The sequence below is a fragment of the Glarea lozoyensis genome (assembly GCF_000409485.1).
Source record: "Glarea lozoyensis ATCC 20868 chromosome Unknown GLAREA11, whole genome shotgun sequence".
Taxonomy (NCBI): Eukaryota; Fungi; Ascomycota; class Leotiomycetes; order Helotiales; family Helotiaceae; genus Glarea; species Glarea lozoyensis.
In genome coordinates, this window is record NW_007360985.1 from 811688 (window position 1) to 828341 (window position 16654).

Genomic DNA, 16654 nt, shown 5'->3' on the forward strand with positions numbered 1-16654 from the left:
ATTTTACATTGATCAGTAAACAATGATTTCCCAAGTACTTATAGACCAACATAGAAAATAAAACAAACCGACCCATCACTACATCCCTCGAGTTTCTCCTTAATTTACCGCACTCCTCAAATTGCGTCCTCACCTCACTTACCACCTACCCCTCAAAATGCCCCTCCTAAAATTCTACACCGTGACAAACCAACTCACCCCCGAGGAAAAAGCAGACTTGGCACAAGTTCTCACAGCTCGATATGCACAGATCATGCCTGATTTCTTTGTGAACATTATGTTCCACGAAGTTCGTCTTTCCACCATTCCTCTACCTCCCACCCTCCGATTTAAGCCCCGAGACTGATAATAAGCCCAGTTACCCGCCCACGATTTCTACATCTCGGAGCGTCCCAACCCCGGAAACTTCATCCGGCTGACGCTCGAACATATCGCTGTGAACTGGGACGAGAAAAACACGCAGGAATTGGAGAGGGCGAATAAGTTCTTGGATTTTGTGGGGGAGGTTTTGGGGGACAGGTTTGAGGGGCGGGGATGGATGTGAGTTTGCGATGAATGAATGCCGTGAAAATGAAATCGACAGTCCAGAATTAGGCTTTGGTGGGGAGAAAAGTGCTAACGAGATGGTGTAGGTATGAATATTCTATTTTGCAGACGTCGAGGGAATTGTGGAGGGTGCAGGGACTTACACCGCCGGCGATAGGGAGTGAGGATATGAAGGTTTGGGAGAAAGCGGGGAGGGGAGTGAAGTTGTAGGCCCAGGGATGAGACGTAGTTTATGTTTTTTTACATATATTGTCTTGGTAATTTGACGGCAGGTCATAGGGAAGGCAAATTCTGGAAATTTAAAATAAGCACACAGAGAGGCAAACTCTCTGGGTTAGTTCGATTTGAAATGGTTTGGTGACGAATGACTATCATAATTTGTAAAATAAAATCCGACCGCGTGTACTGTTAAGATCTAGAATGTCGTCTCACAGAAACAGAGGTATTTGAAAACCAGTACACTTAATCGGATATCGCTTACGGCTCTGCCTGTTGTTCATCAAGAAGATATTTTACAACCCTACGTACCTAAGTCAATACTTCCACTACCTTAGAGGAGAAGTATTGCAAGACAAGAACCTATGAACAAACGATCGAAGTGTGGAGGTAAGACAATGAGCACAACTCCATCTAGAATACGCGATTGCCTATGCGAGGTTTGTCGTATTTGTATCTTAAATTGTTAGGAGGAAGGGGGCAAGAGATCAGACTAGAGCTTGTGGTGGAATGTGCGTAGTGTGAGCTGGTGAGAAGAATGGATGTTTATGAGGGAGATAATATTGGAAAGGAAGGAAAAGAACAACAATGCGTCATATCTCTGAGGGGACACTTCCTTGCGGCAAGATGACGGTACCCTGCTCAAAATGCCATAATCACTCTATTTGTGTAACTAAATATATTGTATTTCGTCCCTTGAAAAGGATCAACGTACCTATTGATAGCAAAGTGTTGAGAGGCATTGTCTAGACATTATTATGCTGGGTGGGTGTCTCGTCGGTCTTGCAATGGACTGGTGGATAGAGGACTGTATTCAAAAAAAAATGCGAAGCGCCAGAAAGAAAAGAATGAGTCCATGAGTTGATATCCCATATTTCAAACCTCCGTTGCGATGACACAAACTCTTGTTGCTTCTACAATTTCTACCCAAGCTAGTTTTTAATATCAACACAAGAGTAGCGTTAAAGAAAGACGTGGAATTTCAGCTCGCTTATTAACCCCTGATACCACTATACTTTTCCCAAGATGAATTAGTGTACAATGTACACGAAGCAAGCACCCCACGTTCTTATACACTCCTATACTATCTTGTCCCTGCAGAAACTTTATTTCCCTCCGATGCGAGCCTTTTCCGCAAGGAGGAAGTGTCTCCAACCCGTAGTCTCCCATGGACCCCTTTTCGGCTCATTTAAGACCGACACCTTAACTTTATATACTTTACAAGTGTCTTTCCCCTCAGATAAGTTGGTAGAAGCGTGGCTTCAGTGTGGAAGTTACCGGTTCTCGGTCTCGGATGTTTCGGCAGGTACAGTATCGGTTCGAGGCTTTCCATGGAGGTGCTTGTGCTGGTGATGCACGATTATATGGAACGGTTACTGCCATCACCAGAAGGGAAGGGACCGCAAGTATAGCAGAGGTCTATTTCTGTCATTTGCTTAGCTGAGAGCAGAATTGCACGCGCGTGCTCAGTGGTTCAGCAATGGAACTATTTGTTTTAAGCAAATGTGAAGCTTCCCGTTCGCTAGGACAGACACTTTCTAAGATGTGGTCCTGATCTCGGCTGAGGGATATGAGAAGATCTTTCAGATAGATTGAGTTAGCATGCAAATTCGTGTCTTTGCGTCTGAAAGGTCCAGAACATCAACAAGGATCGGACAGCTATTCCAAGCAACAAGCGCACTGCAGCTGAAAATATATGCTGCAGAACAACACGCGCAGAAAGTATATCCTCCCTTTCTGCGGACGGTGAGGTAGCCTGGATCAGAGTTCCGAAGTATAATGTACTCCGTAAGCCGAAAACGCAAAAATGCCAACTGCTTACTGAAAGTAATTACTCACAGCGACGGACATAACCCACCTCGATTAAACTCCAGAAGCGCAGACGCTCGGAGATTTGAACACTATTTAGAGGCTTAAGCGACCGGTATTTGTATCACCGGAAGTGATTTCGGATGTACTTGCCAGCCTGGGACTGGTAGCACAAGCGCTGGGCTCAACGGCTTTTTAGGCTGCAGGTCTGTTTAGAATATTATGCTGTGAATGTATGAGCCCCAGGCAGGCTTAGAAGTATAAATACCTTGGCGAAATTAATGGCTTAGACGGAGTTAGAATTAATGTCAAGACCAAACGCGGACAGAAATTCATAGTCTTAGACCCTCACGTTCTGGTGGCCCAAAGCCACAGTGACATCCCCAAGAAAACACTACGGCCTCTCGGCAGCGCTAAGCCGCCTTATTACCATATACTTTGTACTTCGCTCAGTGACATTTAATAGAGCCGTACTATAATGTCAAAGCAAAATCCCTAAGCGGGAATGACGTTCCAAAAGCAATTGTCGTGCTATTTTAGGTTCACAACGCTCTTTCTCAACGGAGAGCGGTCCTTGACCAATTATACCAGACGCCAAAGCTGTAGACGCTAGGATCTCAATTGTCTCAGAACACGCGTGGCTTTATTGATACGATTTTGAGATCTACAGGTCGCCGGCTTGTAAATATTGGATGGTAGTGCTGTTAGTGCAAGACCGCTCGTGGTTAGCTGTCGGCAAGGCACGAAAAACCACAGATCAGAAATTGATCCAAGCGTCAAGGGGTCGACTTGCGCGAAGGCTATTTCAATGCCAAGCAGGGGTAGTTTTCTGTCATGTATTTCTCATCCGCATACAGACAAATGAGAATTGTACGAAGTAGCTGCCAGTTTGTTTGCTGAAACTCGGTGGGGACTCTATACTTCATGACACTTACTCGTTATTTCTGATGGATTCGAAATCCTCGTAAGTCTAGATTTGGCAAATATTCTTGTCAAGTGGGGTTTGTCTCGAAGATCTCTCGAAGAGGTCAACTAGTCCTCGAGACAAGTAATTTAGTCCAGGAACCCCTTCTTGCATGAATTAAAGGTAATTCTCTACAGCTTTGACAGGCGAAATGTCTAATCCACTATTAGTTGCGCGGATATGAAATACGAACGAGCATTTATGATAAGCCTACCGGTTAGTGAATCGAAAAAACCGTCCGATCAAGTTGCCCTCTTGGTCAGACCATGTTTTCTCAAACACGTGACCGACGGACCGATGAAGATTGCAACACTACTAGCGGTATGTAGAATTTCCCCAAACTATAACTCATTCACATATTCCTTACAAAAGGTCTACGCGCACTGCACGAGCAACCATGAGATCTCCTTCTCCTCAGATCCTAAGCGCCTTGCTCGCCTGGCGCATGGTATGTCTGATATGTCCTACGCAAAGCATACCGGCAGATATGATAAGAAGTTAAGAACCAGGTTATCCCCGTGCCCCGCGCGTAGGGCACCCCCATGTACCCAAATGCGTATTCGAACCTCGTGAGGTCTTTTGAGGAATAGTTTGGCTTTGATCGTGAAGACAAAGTCGTCGTATAAAGGTTTCATGATGGATGAAAGAAGGCTAGGTGTGAGGTGGATACCGTGTTGGGGTTGGGAAATGCAAGAGTTTAGCAGGGACGGCAATTGTGATGCCTGGGCTTGGTAATGGTAGAGTAAGTGTTTGTTAACGGGTGTCGTGCAGATCAAGCACCGAGAGTAGTATTCTGCAGGGAAAGATCAGCTAATCTTGGAACAAACTTTTCATGTTCACGATAATAGTATTTTCGTAGCCAGAAAATATGAGGTAGACAGACGTTTAGGAAAGCGGTAATCATGCAGGAATACAGCATCTCATCATAGAAGCAATAATAAGGTTTTGCAGAGTGACGAGCTATGGTACGAAGCGCGAGACGATCCATCTGCGAATGATGTTTGATGCACGATCGGTCTGCTGCAGCGGAAGGCTTACGAGGTTAGCGCCCAAGCATGCATTTGGTCGTTTGCTTTGACCCTCCCTCGGGCTCCCCAATTGTCTCGCTGTAGCCTTTTCGAGGAGAAAGTCTCCTCCGGCTGAGGACCAGTCAAAATTTATAGTTCTCAAGGCAGTCTAAAAACTCTCATAGTATATGCAGCTGCAAGAGAATGCGATACGATGCTAGCAAACTTTGTTGTTGAGACTCAGTGCTGAAGAAACGGAATGTGAGGCTTTTATTGATGTTGATATGGGTTTCATCCTATAGCTTAGAGCCTTATCACCCCACTATCTTACCATCCAAAAGCCTCTCAGCTTATGATGCCCCGCAGCTGACGACGGCATTCTACAAACAGCATCGTTTATTATTCCTCCGCCCGTGTCAAGCGAGAACCAGACAACAAGCAAAACTGGTTTACTGCTTAAGGACCGTCTGATATACCTGATGCGAGAGCGCATGATCATTCGGTGTATAAAAGGGTTTGTTTTGCCGAAGCCGGCTGATAGTGGCATGGGAAATGACTGGTTCTTGGGGGTATATGTTGGTTTTGATATTGAAGATGATGATGTGCATTGAAATCATCAGGTTCGGGGAGAAGAGCGCGCCCACCACGCAACACAGAATGGGTGAGCAAAACGCAAATACCACGAACAATGATTGGATACAAGTTGCGCCTAGTAGACAGAAAAGTAAACCCTAGCATTGTGAAATCGATGTTCCAAAGTTTCCTATAACTTTTCCCTGTTCATGCGTCAAGTGATTACGCCACCCTTAAGTGCTCCTATAATTTCCCAGCCGTATTGCCCTATCCATTCGGAGATCCAGCTCTGTCAAAACACGCCATGATGGCGAGAAGAAATGTACAATGAAGAAATGTCCCAAATATATTCCTATCCATAACGCCCCGCTGAAGTGCCCTTGATTGAAGAAATGTGTGGTTCCCGGCGAGAATCGCTTATGCCATGGTAACCGAAGAATAATTGTAGTGACTGTTGAAAAGGTGGAAAGGTGATTGTAATCTGGTGATGGAGAAGAAGTGAATCGTCTGGCGAGTGAGAGATCGGAATGATGTATTGAGGATGAGATTACCCGCTACAGAGAGGACAACATCCTGGGACGACGATATAACGCTCATGTGGGCCGCGAGCACATCGATGTTCTCTCTTGCCGTCGACAGAGGTGCCAAAGAAATGGGCCCCTGGATCTTGACACGATGTGTAGATGTAGTAGTTCTTGGTGTATTCGCACATGATAGCGGGTTGGTGGAGTTCGTCTAAGTCTACTTGGTGTTAGTGAGAGCAACTGAACCCTTTGATATCTGTGGAACATACGATTGTTTGAGTTGAGTATCAAAGTCTTGTACAAGAAGAGTAGATGAAGCAGAATGTGGAGTGAAGCTCGAAGTTGAGATGAAGAGTTGGGGTGCTTGTAGTCGAACAGGCTGAGTTATATGTTTCTGAGGAGGGAGAAGAGAAAGTGATCGAGCTGATTCTGGTGAACCCCTTCCATAGAAAGTATAATATAAGAAAAGCAAATTGCTCTGGAGCGTACGGAACCAGCCTCAACGCACATTCTTGGAAAAGCTAGATTACTTATGTGGAAAAGCACGAGCAGCTTTTTGAGCTATGGGCGCCAAGGTCCCTGTAACAGAAGGGGGTCGACTGCCAAAGCTGCATGTGTGAACGTTTGGATGCCCACCAGGAGCGGAGTGACGATGGAGGTGCCCTGTGTGGTGCACGGAGCGCTCTGCAAGGAAGATCCACCATCGAGGTGCTCGGAATGTGAGTGATTCGGATTTCCTTCAGAGGCCAGTGAGACCAGCCCTGAGCCGTCGTCTGTCGTCGAGCCCTTGGAGTCTTGGGCCTTGGGCGAGGGCCAGGGAGCCTGCTGCACTGCGTAGGGCAAGGTTGGCAGAGGCCTCCCGCTTGGGCGCCCTACCAAAAGTGCCATAATCCACTCTCGACGCTGCCGACAGACGCAGACTTACAGAGACCGATGATCGACGCCTGTACCTTTGTACCTTCCGTACAGTACACTTTACTATCCCTGGGTACGCGAGTGTGAATGTTTATTACCCTCTTAGGCGGCTTAGGCTGGCGTGGGAGGTGCGTGAAGGCAGAAACCTACGAAGACTAGGGGGGCAAAGCGGTCGAGCGGTCAATTTCTCAAGTCGGGGCGTGTGTGTGCAGATGACAGAGAGCTCCGGGCAGCTTCATGGTGGGAATCTGGCCGTGACGGACAGACAGTGTATTGAGATGTGAGTATTGAGAGGTCATTGCCGTGGCGAGGAGCCGTAGGGTTACGGGATGTGCCAATAATGCACCATCACTGTCTGGAACTCTTTTCGCCTCAAAGCAAAAGGACTTCTGCTCAATTATTCGTGCTTTGAGCTGTTGACTCCACCGCCGAATTGCTATTTCGCCCACTGACGGCTCTGGCCCGGATCCCGACTGGTGCCCTCCGCCAAAACGGCCGAATAATCCATCCCCAAACTTTGAACTTTCGAGTGCTTTACCTCTGTACCGGTACGGTTATGGTTGAGGGTGGAGGTCAAAGCGAGTGACTGGGCAGAGGAATCATAGCCACAGGACCAATCAGCTATTGCAAAAGCACTTTGTTTGCTAGGTCGGACCTGGCCTCATTCCCTACGCTCGGTTCCTCAAGGACACATGGAGGTTTTTTTGACAACTCCATGTCGAAATAAGAATAACAATCCAGGCTCACCCGTAATGTCCTGGGGCAAGAAGCTGCGGCAATAAGAGTGACACTTTAGAAAACGTGAGAAGCATGCTATTAGCGGTCGCGTTCCCGCTAGATGATTGTGGCAACGAATCTATTCGTGGTCATCCTTGATATACAAGCTGGATTGCAAACCGGCCCTCGTATCATGCTTTCTTTTTGCTTTTGGGAAAGACGCTACGTTCCGTCTCCAGCTTCAATGTTGCTGTAAGTAAGTTTTGGTCACCGAACGCTCCGGTTCTAAATATCCTCAGGAACCTTAATATCTACAATTGCATCATTTGACCACCAACTAGATGCTCATGCTATTACTCCAATGATGGCTGATTCTCAAGCTCGGATGCAGAGGCCCCTCGTGCCTAGAACAGTCCATCGTTTGTGAAATTAACTTCACATTTCCTAAAATCGTTTCGAATTCCACGCCAACGCTCACACAAATTCGAGACTATTTGGAAACATTGCACATTTTTATCATTTCAATCCACCAAGTCAATAAACATTTCCTTTTGAAGATGGCATCACTTAGTACGGAGTATCACTCTCTTCCTCTCACCCGGTGGCGACAATCTCGAAAAACCAAATACACAACAGTCCGTGCGGATTTTACCTTTACCAGCTGTGAACCGATTGTGACAGGCGTTTTGTGACGCGCTTCCCAGGTTGCACGCAACACATGCCACCACTTTTGTCTTCAAGCCGAAATATTGAGACGGTGTCTCTTCAAGACGAATTATCCCCGAGATGGTGGTGTGAGAGTCCAAAACCGGACCACAAAGACCACAATAATGCAACGTGAGTCCTGTTGATGAGACGCCATGAAAGAGATCTATCTCATCAGCTCACTTTCCACGAATTTTGTTGGCTTTGATACTGCTCCCTGCTTTGCTTTGCTATCATTCGGACACCTAAAGCTGTTGATACAAGCACGTACTGGGCTCGAAATAGGTACCCCGCGAGGAACGTCATAGCGACCCCAATCACAACGGAAATAAACAGTTTCTGATGCTCATGCAGGAAGGGCCGTGCTTGTTGACAGGCGGCTCTGAGATCGTTGAAGTTTTGGAGATCGCTTGTGTTGCGTTTGGCGCTCTCCTTGTGATCTTCCCTGCCATCTTGCAATTGCCAATTTGGACTGTCTAGGTTTACTCTTCTTTGAAGTTTGAACTTAATATCCTCAACATGCCCAGTTCTCGCACAATAGTAAAGTCCGTCCGATACTCGAAACAGGCGTGATTTTGAGGTTCGAACTACGGAGCTCTCTCCGATTTTTAAATTTGCTGATCTGTCGCCGACAACCTGGAATGTTGGGTATGGAAAACCTGTTATGGGTTAGAATAACCGTTGCGGCTCTCAATGCCGGCGAGCTGGCGGAGGCAAGTGGATGTTCTCGTTGTCGACCATGTCCTTGATCATTACTTAAAAGGATATCGGTACCCTGGCTTGAGGAGAATAGTGACTTTGATTAGTTCATAAATAAGTAATTAGATGCTCACTAGACCATAGACGACCGAACATTAGCTACGTTTATGTCGGGCTCAATTAGGCGTGTGTATGCTACTCCAGGTTGTCATAGATCCCTAATAGTATGCTTGCTTTACTGAAGAACTAGATCTCTTCCCATCACTAGACTTTCCTAGCGGACATTTAGATAATCAGAACAAGCATATCACCGACGCAATTGTACAGATTCGGTATATCTTACGAACTGAAGTGTATTGCAATCTCTGCTCTGCACCTGGAAATGAGGCTCTCGAGTCTCGACCTCGCTTCACCTTCCTGTGAGCATGAACAGCTGAATATCAGTGCGCAAGGAAATTATTCGCCAAACATTGCTGTCTCAAAATCGCAGAGCGATCCCCGTTGTCCACCCCACCAGGAATCCGCCAAAAGTTGTATCTTTGTAAACAAAAGTACGAACTTCCGACCTTTTTGCATGGTCTCGTCGGTAGAGATGACGAGTCGGGATACACTCCGTGTGGAAGTGAGGGCAAACCAACAGGTCGGTTCCTCATGTCAATAGTCGAAGCGTACCGCAATTACCTAGGTATCTTTACCACTCCCTCTGCTTTCTCCGGTGTCAACTTTTGCTTCTTCAGCAACACACAAACGCCGCGTGTCTATGATCCATCATATGCGCCAAATCGTCGCCGACGCATACTGCTCGGTCGGGCTCCAGTCGTTGCAATCAGCGTTAGCAGCATCACGATGTTGTAGGCCAAAGCGGGCATGTTTCAGTCATTGCGGGAGCAAGCGTCGTTGGGTCAAAGCTGGTCGTCTGATGTGGCTCCAGCAGTGACCAGCGCTCCAAAACCTTTGAGTCGTTAGGGCCTGAAGTGGTGGAGTGTGGTGGACCAAAAGGCGTTACGAATGGGTGTTTTGTGTTTGCCCGTACGAGGACGTACCCATCAAGGTCTTTCCGCTGTGGTGTTTTGTGCGTGAGCCACAAATTACACGCGTCCAGATGTTTTCTTTTTTGTTTTTGAAAATTGGATACAGGCCCGACCTGTCATCCGATGTAGGGTTCAACGGCTGGGTCCAGTGCGGACTGCCTACCGCCTTCATAAGATCACAGCAGGGCCTGCTTCAGGAGTACGAGAAGTACGAAAGCATTCGATTCATTCGTATTCTTGAAAACCTGATCGAACTCTGACCAGAACACCCAGGTATACGAAACATTTCGGTAATTGGCACGAATTATTGCACGACCTTCCGGATCAGAGGTATGAGCTGTAGCAAATCATAGTGCTTCAAAGTATATATTGATCAGCCACTGGGTCGGGTGCCTACTGATATCGCCCTCACAGTCTCGGATAGTAACTTCTTCTGTATCAAACATGTAGAATTGACTTCACGTTGGACTACGACGGACTTTCATTCGTCGTACAAGACGGGAAATATTGTTTGGTTGTTGCACAACGCCAGATCAGTGCGACGTCAAATATTCCACTATCATTCCTCAAATATGACGAACAAAAGGCAAACCCCCCTTCCTGAGCCTTCCGACGCAAAACAAACTTCCGGGAATATTACACCTCAATCCATTACATCCGACCAACCCATCCTTACAACAGCGCAACACCTGCCGCCAATCCTCCGAGTATACCAGCTCCAACCCCGACTACTCTTTGTGCCCCCGATGTTCCTGTTGCCGAAGCTGCCGAATTCGTGGCCGATGACACGCGAGAGCTGACCGATGAGACTGCTGACGATAGAGCGTTTGTACCATTGCCTGAAGCCGCAGTAGGCGCGGAAGTTCCTGAGGACCCAGCAGCGGACGTGGAGCTGGCACTAGCACCAGTCGAGCATGTTACTGCCGTAGGTAGGTTTGTGACTCCAGCGATGCCACAGAAGTTTCGTGCGAAATCGGTTGCAGTCTTCTGATCAGCGGCACTGCAAACATCTGACAGACAACACGCAATGGTACTGAGGAAGGAGGGATTGGAGCAGATGCAAGTGATGTCGAGACTTGGGCATCCGCCGATGTTCGAGCCGCTGGTTTGAGCAGTAACACAGGGTCTCTGTGAGGGGAGGTTAGTTCCAAAGTCAACGAGCGTCAATATTGAAGAGAACATACAGCGCAAGCAGGGATGCCATCCAGCTGGGCACTAGCCAGGTTGGCCAGAGCGAGGAGTGTCGCAACGAAAGTGACCTTCATATTGTCGATTTGGGCTTGAAACTGATGATTTCTGGTCTTTAAGGGAAAGAACGTTGCCGGTATGGTCAGAAGTGTCAGAAGTGGTTGTTTGTAAGAAATAACTTTGAAGTCGCGACGAGCCGCGAGATTAATTGGGAGCTCCCAGCGGACCCAGCGGCGTTCGGATAAAGCCGATCACTCTTCTCGAAATGGAAATTGGCCATTTAGAGGCACGGACAAGACCACTGGCTGAACTATGGGTGATACACAACCATTCAGAACCGCAGAAGAAAGAGAACCCCTGAATGTTTGTTCAATTTGTTTCCAACCATAGCCTTGTGGAGAGCTGAAAGCACATGGAAAGTTACTTAGACAACGTTCTAGGCGCATCCGCATGCTCGATCGGATTGCATTACTAGTAGAGCGCACCAAGCAGATACAAGTATGGTTTCCTTTGCATCGCCTACCTAGCCAGCTAACGGAATCCAAGGCAATTATTTTGTTTTGATACTTTGAATACCGCTATTGTCCAACTTCTTGTTCGCAATAAAAAATGCTATCGGACCTACATTTGCAGCTCTTCCAAAGCTTAGGCCTCAAATGGGATCTCACATATCTCACTGAGGCAGAGCCATCTTCTTCGGATCCTTCAAGCAGACGTGTTTGGTAGATGTCCGTTAATCGCTACCCGCTTACGCTATCCAAGGAGCCATGGCTGCACTACCTGGACTACCTACCTACCTAGGTGAATTGTTCAAAAGAGACGGATCTTGCCACTATCAACTGCCACAGAGGGCGGACGAGGTCGATCAAAGAACGCGATGTTGCTCTAACTATCTAGCTTGTTTAACAGAATCCCGGATCGACGAGGGAATTTGGCTTTGCGGATACACAAAGTCGTAAGAGACGAGCTCGAGGTATGGCAATGACATAAATTGCTAAACACCATGATTCGAGGTCCGTTTAAAAGTCCTCTGGTTGAGTCAACCTGGTCGACGATGATAGGATTTGCTACAAGGAATTCTACGATCAGATCTTACCAGACCAGATGGGCCCTAGGGGGAAGGTGCTGTAAGTCTTACATGATCAAACAACAGTACAGCGACCGGGAGAGATTCCTTCTCATTTCGAATTTTCACAGGCACAAGATGACCGAAGTACTGAAGAATTTAGATGATAGTATTCGTGTTGCCAAAACTTACATCTAAGTTTTTTCATACAACTGCTCGTGGTTGACCTTCGTCTAAGTTTCCCCCGCGTCCCCTGGGCTGCCCTTTAGAGTTCAAGCACAAGCCACCTAGGAAACCTCACATGCCTTCCCTGCAGTGTCTCGCAGCAATCCAACCAACCAACAAAGCACTGTGCCTCCTTGCGATTTATTTCCTCACCCCTCTGATCTAATTTCCTTAGGCTTAACAGCCGGTCGTTTCAGTATCTTCGTTCTCATCGCGACTCACGATCCGACCTCATCGTCGCCCAGCCGTGTCTCCTCTTCTTTGTTTCGATCTGCCTCTTTTTGCACCCCAATTTTTGGCATAAGCGGGTCTTCCCGCTGCCATATTGCAAGATGGGGTTAGGGATCTTGGAACCACGATCTGCGGAGAGTGTACCAGGTACGTACGACGGAAAGAATATATTGTAGAAATCCGGGATGCTTCACATGGAGGCAATTTTAAAAAGCATCTTCTTTATCTAACATAAGTCCAGGAACTACCCGCTACTTTGAAGACCCCGAAACATCACCAGCGACAGCGACCGCGACCGCGCCCGTTTCCTCGAATCTGAAATACGATACCTCCGGGCCCGTTCCCATTGTTCTCATCCCTCAACCCTCCGACGACCCAAACGATCCTCTCAACTGGCCATTATGGAAGCGCGATCTCATAGTCACCATCCTCTCCATCACCTCCATCTTCGCGACCTGTCTAGGCCCTATTCTCGCGGCGAACACGCTCACCCTCTCCCTATACTTCCGTCTAAAATTTACCAAAATCGCGGTGCTTACAGGATGGTATCTCTTAGGCGTGGCTATAGCAGCGATATTCTTTGTACCGTCTGCGCGGATTTGGGGGAAGAGACATTTGTTCTTAATTGGAACGGTTACGCTGATTATTTCGAGTGTTTGGGGGGGTGCTGTCAAACATAATTATGATAGTCTGGCTGCGGCTCGGTTCTTTCAGGGTGTAGGAACTGCGCCATTTGAGACGCTAGTTAATGCTGCCGTGGGAGATCTATACTTTGTTCATGTAAGTTGGTAATTTTCATGTTCTTCGTTCCCCGGAAACTGGGTCAGATTTACGGCTTGGACGGCTGGAAGACATGATGAATACGTTGGGGACAAAGCTATGTTTACGGGATTTTTTGCGCAAATATTTACCGGGAATCACTCGTCTTCCAGCTCAAACCGATTTCAAGGAAAGAAGAGGAAGTTAGGTATCCTGGCCAATGGCACCTGGATCTGTGGACATAGGACTACGTGTAAATCATTGTTTCGGTGACTACGTTAGAAGACATTCCAGGACTCTGTTATACTGCTTAACAGTAATTGGTCATATCGGAGATTGCGATTTTTCATATATTGATACATTGATTCGGGACTAACTGACTCGATAGGAACGTGGCAAGCGTATGGCTTTGACCAATCTGGCAGTCTTTGGGGGGGCCTTCTTCACTCCAATTCTGGTCGGCCGTATCACACACGTAAAGACTCTAGGATGGCCGTGGACTTTTTACTTTGTGGCTATATTCACAGCCGTTTGCCTGCCTCTGGTCTACTTCTTCGTCCCGGAAACAGCATTTGTTCGTCCAGACCATCTCAACACCGATATTGCGATTGTCAAGCACGAAGAATACCAGAAACATCCAGATCATCAAACAGCATATGAGCTCAATCCAGGAAGACCCACGTCGGCAGAACGAGCTTCTGAGGGACAGGATCATGAGTCTCATCGATCAGCTACCGGCATATTTGCTGGGGCCGGAACGCCGAGGAAAAGCAGGTCGGAAAATCTACGTATCTTCAACGGTCGAGTTTCTCAAGAAAGTTTCTGGAAATTAGCGTTACGGCCATTCCCCCTATTTGCGCACCCGGCAGTATTATGGGCATCGCTGATTCAAGGCGCTATGATTGGTTGGACTGTTTTCATGGGAATTATCCTCGCGGCAATCTTTCTTGGTCCTCCTCTTTACTGGAATGAGGAGCAAACAGGCTACGCCTATGCTGGAGCTTTCGTCGGTGCAGTCGTTGGGTTTTTGATGGCCGGCGCACTCGCGGATTGGAGTGCGAAATACATGACGCGAAGGAACAATGGTGTATACGAACCGGAATTCAGAATCATTCTTGTAATTCCACAACTCATATTTGGTTGTGCTGGATTGTACCTATTTGGTATCACGGCTGCCGCACTGGTGGATTATCCTCACGTTCTTCCTATTGTGGGCTTTGGACTTCAAGTCGGTGGGATGGTTATTGGAGCCGTTGCTGTAAGTTTATGTACGAATATTACGGCAAATGAGCTAATTATCATAGGCATCTCTTTACATCGTCGACGCTCATCGTGATATCGCCATTGAAGCGTTCACAACAACCATTATTTTCAAGGTATGTCGATTATTCTCCCTCTTTCAGCAAGGCTAATATTTTCCAGAATCTATTCTCCTTTGGCCTAACTTTCAGTGCATACGACTGGCTCGTCAGTGCCGGAACATACAAGACTTTTATGTGGATATCAAGTATTCAGATCATTATTTGTCTTACTAGTATTCCTATGTGTAAGTCACCACGTCACCTTCTCTCTTGCTAAAAGTCTAACGTGCTACACGTAGATATCTTCGGTAAACGCAACCGAGATTTCTTTCACCGTCATAATATTTTGAAGATTTGTGGATTAGCGGGCTAGTGGTGCTTAAAAGCCGTTTGTTAGGATGTTTTAATTAGATGAGATAGTGTTTACACACATGTGCGGTAATTCATAGATCGCTTGTTGCTCTGGATTTCAACGATGGCTATAAGCGGAAGGTTTAAAATATAGCTAAAAAGAAAAATAATGAACTTTGGAAGTGAAATTTCGTCTTGCATAGTTGGTGCGGGTGGCGGATGGAAAGACAAGTGTATCTGGATTCATATGGGCAAGGCATTTACTGTTAATATAATATCCAGGATATTCGTAATCCGCTTCGCATACTTTTTGCGTTAGTTAATGGTTTGGTTTCACGTGTTACTGTATTACAGCCCGCTATTATTCTTCAGACTCGAAAAATCCCATGCAAAATCGCGGAATGAAGACCTTATGGAGGAGAGGGCGATCAACCGATGGATTTCTTCCTATTTACTATTATGCTTTCTTTTAGGGATGATCGTTTCGTTGATCTATAGAGCCATATCTTCTGGCATTAGGGTTCAGGATCACGCACAGTGAGAATGTGTAGTCGTTGATGTTAAGAAGGTTGACTGGGTGATGATTCTGGCACTTGATAAGATGTACGAAGTAGATATCTTGCGAGGGGATTTTCAGTCATGCTGGAGTGATGAAAGTTTTATTCCCAGTGTCTGGGACAGCAGACACCACATATGTACAAGACCATTGTCATAGAATTTTGGTATATTTTGTTCACCTACAGCCTCAACTCACATATAAACACCAAAGCATCACAGAGTGGCGTAATCCCATCCCATCCATAACTTCATCAAACTGGCACACATTCATTCCCTCTATACCACCCTTCTCTTTCCCATTCTCCCATTCCCCTAAACCTCAACATAAACAACCCGATTAACCCCATCCCCCCAAATCCCCACCACACTAACCGCAAACCCCACCGCCGAAATAGCAGTCCGGAGCACCTGACTCTTCATGAACCCCGTAATCCTCTCCCGGACCTCCTCGCCGTTCACCTCCTCCACCTCCTCCACCTCCTCCTCACTCTGATCACTAGCGCCTAAAACCTCATAACTCGAATCCATCTGCCGCTTCGCCTTCGCCTTGCCCTTCCCCTTCACGTTTCTCGCGGCAGTATATTTCGTAGGCGCGAGAAGCAGTTCGCTGACGGATGAAGAGGCGACGAGTAATGATGTCCAGAGCAGATACGGATGTTTTGCGTTGCGGGGCGAGAGCAGGTAGGAGAGGAGGAAGGAGGAGAGCGATATGCCTGCGAGGGACCGCAGATGGAGGAGCGAGGTGTGCGTTAGGAGGGCTGTTGCGCGGGAGGCGCTGGTTGCGGAGGGGAGGGTGAGGAGCGTTGGGAGGGTTAGGGCGCTGAGGGTGTAGGAGAGGCCCTGATGTATGTTAGCAGTTGTGTTGGGCGCGTGGAATTGAGGGGGCGTACTGTGTATAGGCCTAGAGAGGTTACACCTATGAATTTGAATGTGCTGTTCATGTTTGCGGATGTGTTTGGGGTTGCTGGCAGAGAACTGCGGGTTTGAGTGTCGGAGACGACTGACGTCGTGGAGCTGTTGAGCTTGAACCTTGATGCAGAAGATGGTGGAGGTGAGATGGCGGCGATTGGGTGTTGATTCGCAGCCAAGCTTGGACTGCGATACAAATTCCGCTCCGCCCCGCTGGTGAAGCCTCCGCGTGCCTCGGTATATGATTACAATCCAGAACACGACGGCCCGAAGCTATCACAGGTTCCCCGGATTTCGTAGACATTGGTTTTAGATGTTTGCAAGACAGCGACATATATACACCAAAAGGCAAACTAGCAG

General features: G+C 47.2%; 4 protein-coding genes across 4 annotated transcripts; 2 read left to right on the forward strand and 2 right to left on the reverse strand.

Annotated features, from left to right (window-relative positions):
- Positions 1–157: 157 nt before the first annotated feature.
- Positions 158–756, forward strand: GLAREA_11187 (uncharacterized protein; the record flags this gene model as incomplete). Its single annotated transcript, XM_008079376.1, has 3 exons — positions 158–289; positions 359–540; positions 633–756. The coding sequence occupies 3 exons, from the start codon at positions 158–160 to the stop codon at positions 754–756; spliced, it is 438 nt and encodes a 145-aa protein (XP_008077567.1).
- A 9622-nt stretch (positions 757–10378) lies between these two features.
- Positions 10379–10971, reverse strand: GLAREA_11188 (uncharacterized protein; the record flags this gene model as incomplete). Its single annotated transcript, XM_008079377.1, has 2 exons — positions 10379–10834; positions 10891–10971. 2 exons carry the CDS (start codon positions 10969–10971, stop codon positions 10379–10381), a joined length of 537 nt encoding a protein of 178 aa, XP_008077568.1.
- A 1546-nt stretch (positions 10972–12517) lies between these two features.
- Positions 12518–14849, forward strand: GLAREA_11189 (MFS general substrate transporter; the record flags this gene model as incomplete). Its single annotated transcript, XM_008079378.1, has 6 exons — positions 12518–12563; positions 12658–13196; positions 13564–14433; positions 14480–14551; positions 14598–14721; positions 14776–14849. The coding sequence occupies 6 exons, from the start codon at positions 12518–12520 to the stop codon at positions 14847–14849; spliced, it is 1725 nt and encodes a 574-aa protein (XP_008077569.1).
- Positions 14850–15697: 848 nt separating this feature from the next.
- Positions 15698–16326, reverse strand: GLAREA_11190 (uncharacterized protein; the record flags this gene model as incomplete). The annotated part of the gene is made up of 2 exons (XM_008079379.1): positions 15698–16225; positions 16276–16326. The coding sequence occupies 2 exons, from the start codon at positions 16324–16326 to the stop codon at positions 15698–15700; spliced, it is 579 nt and encodes a 192-aa protein (XP_008077570.1).
- Between the last annotated feature and the right edge of the window lie 328 nt (positions 16327–16654).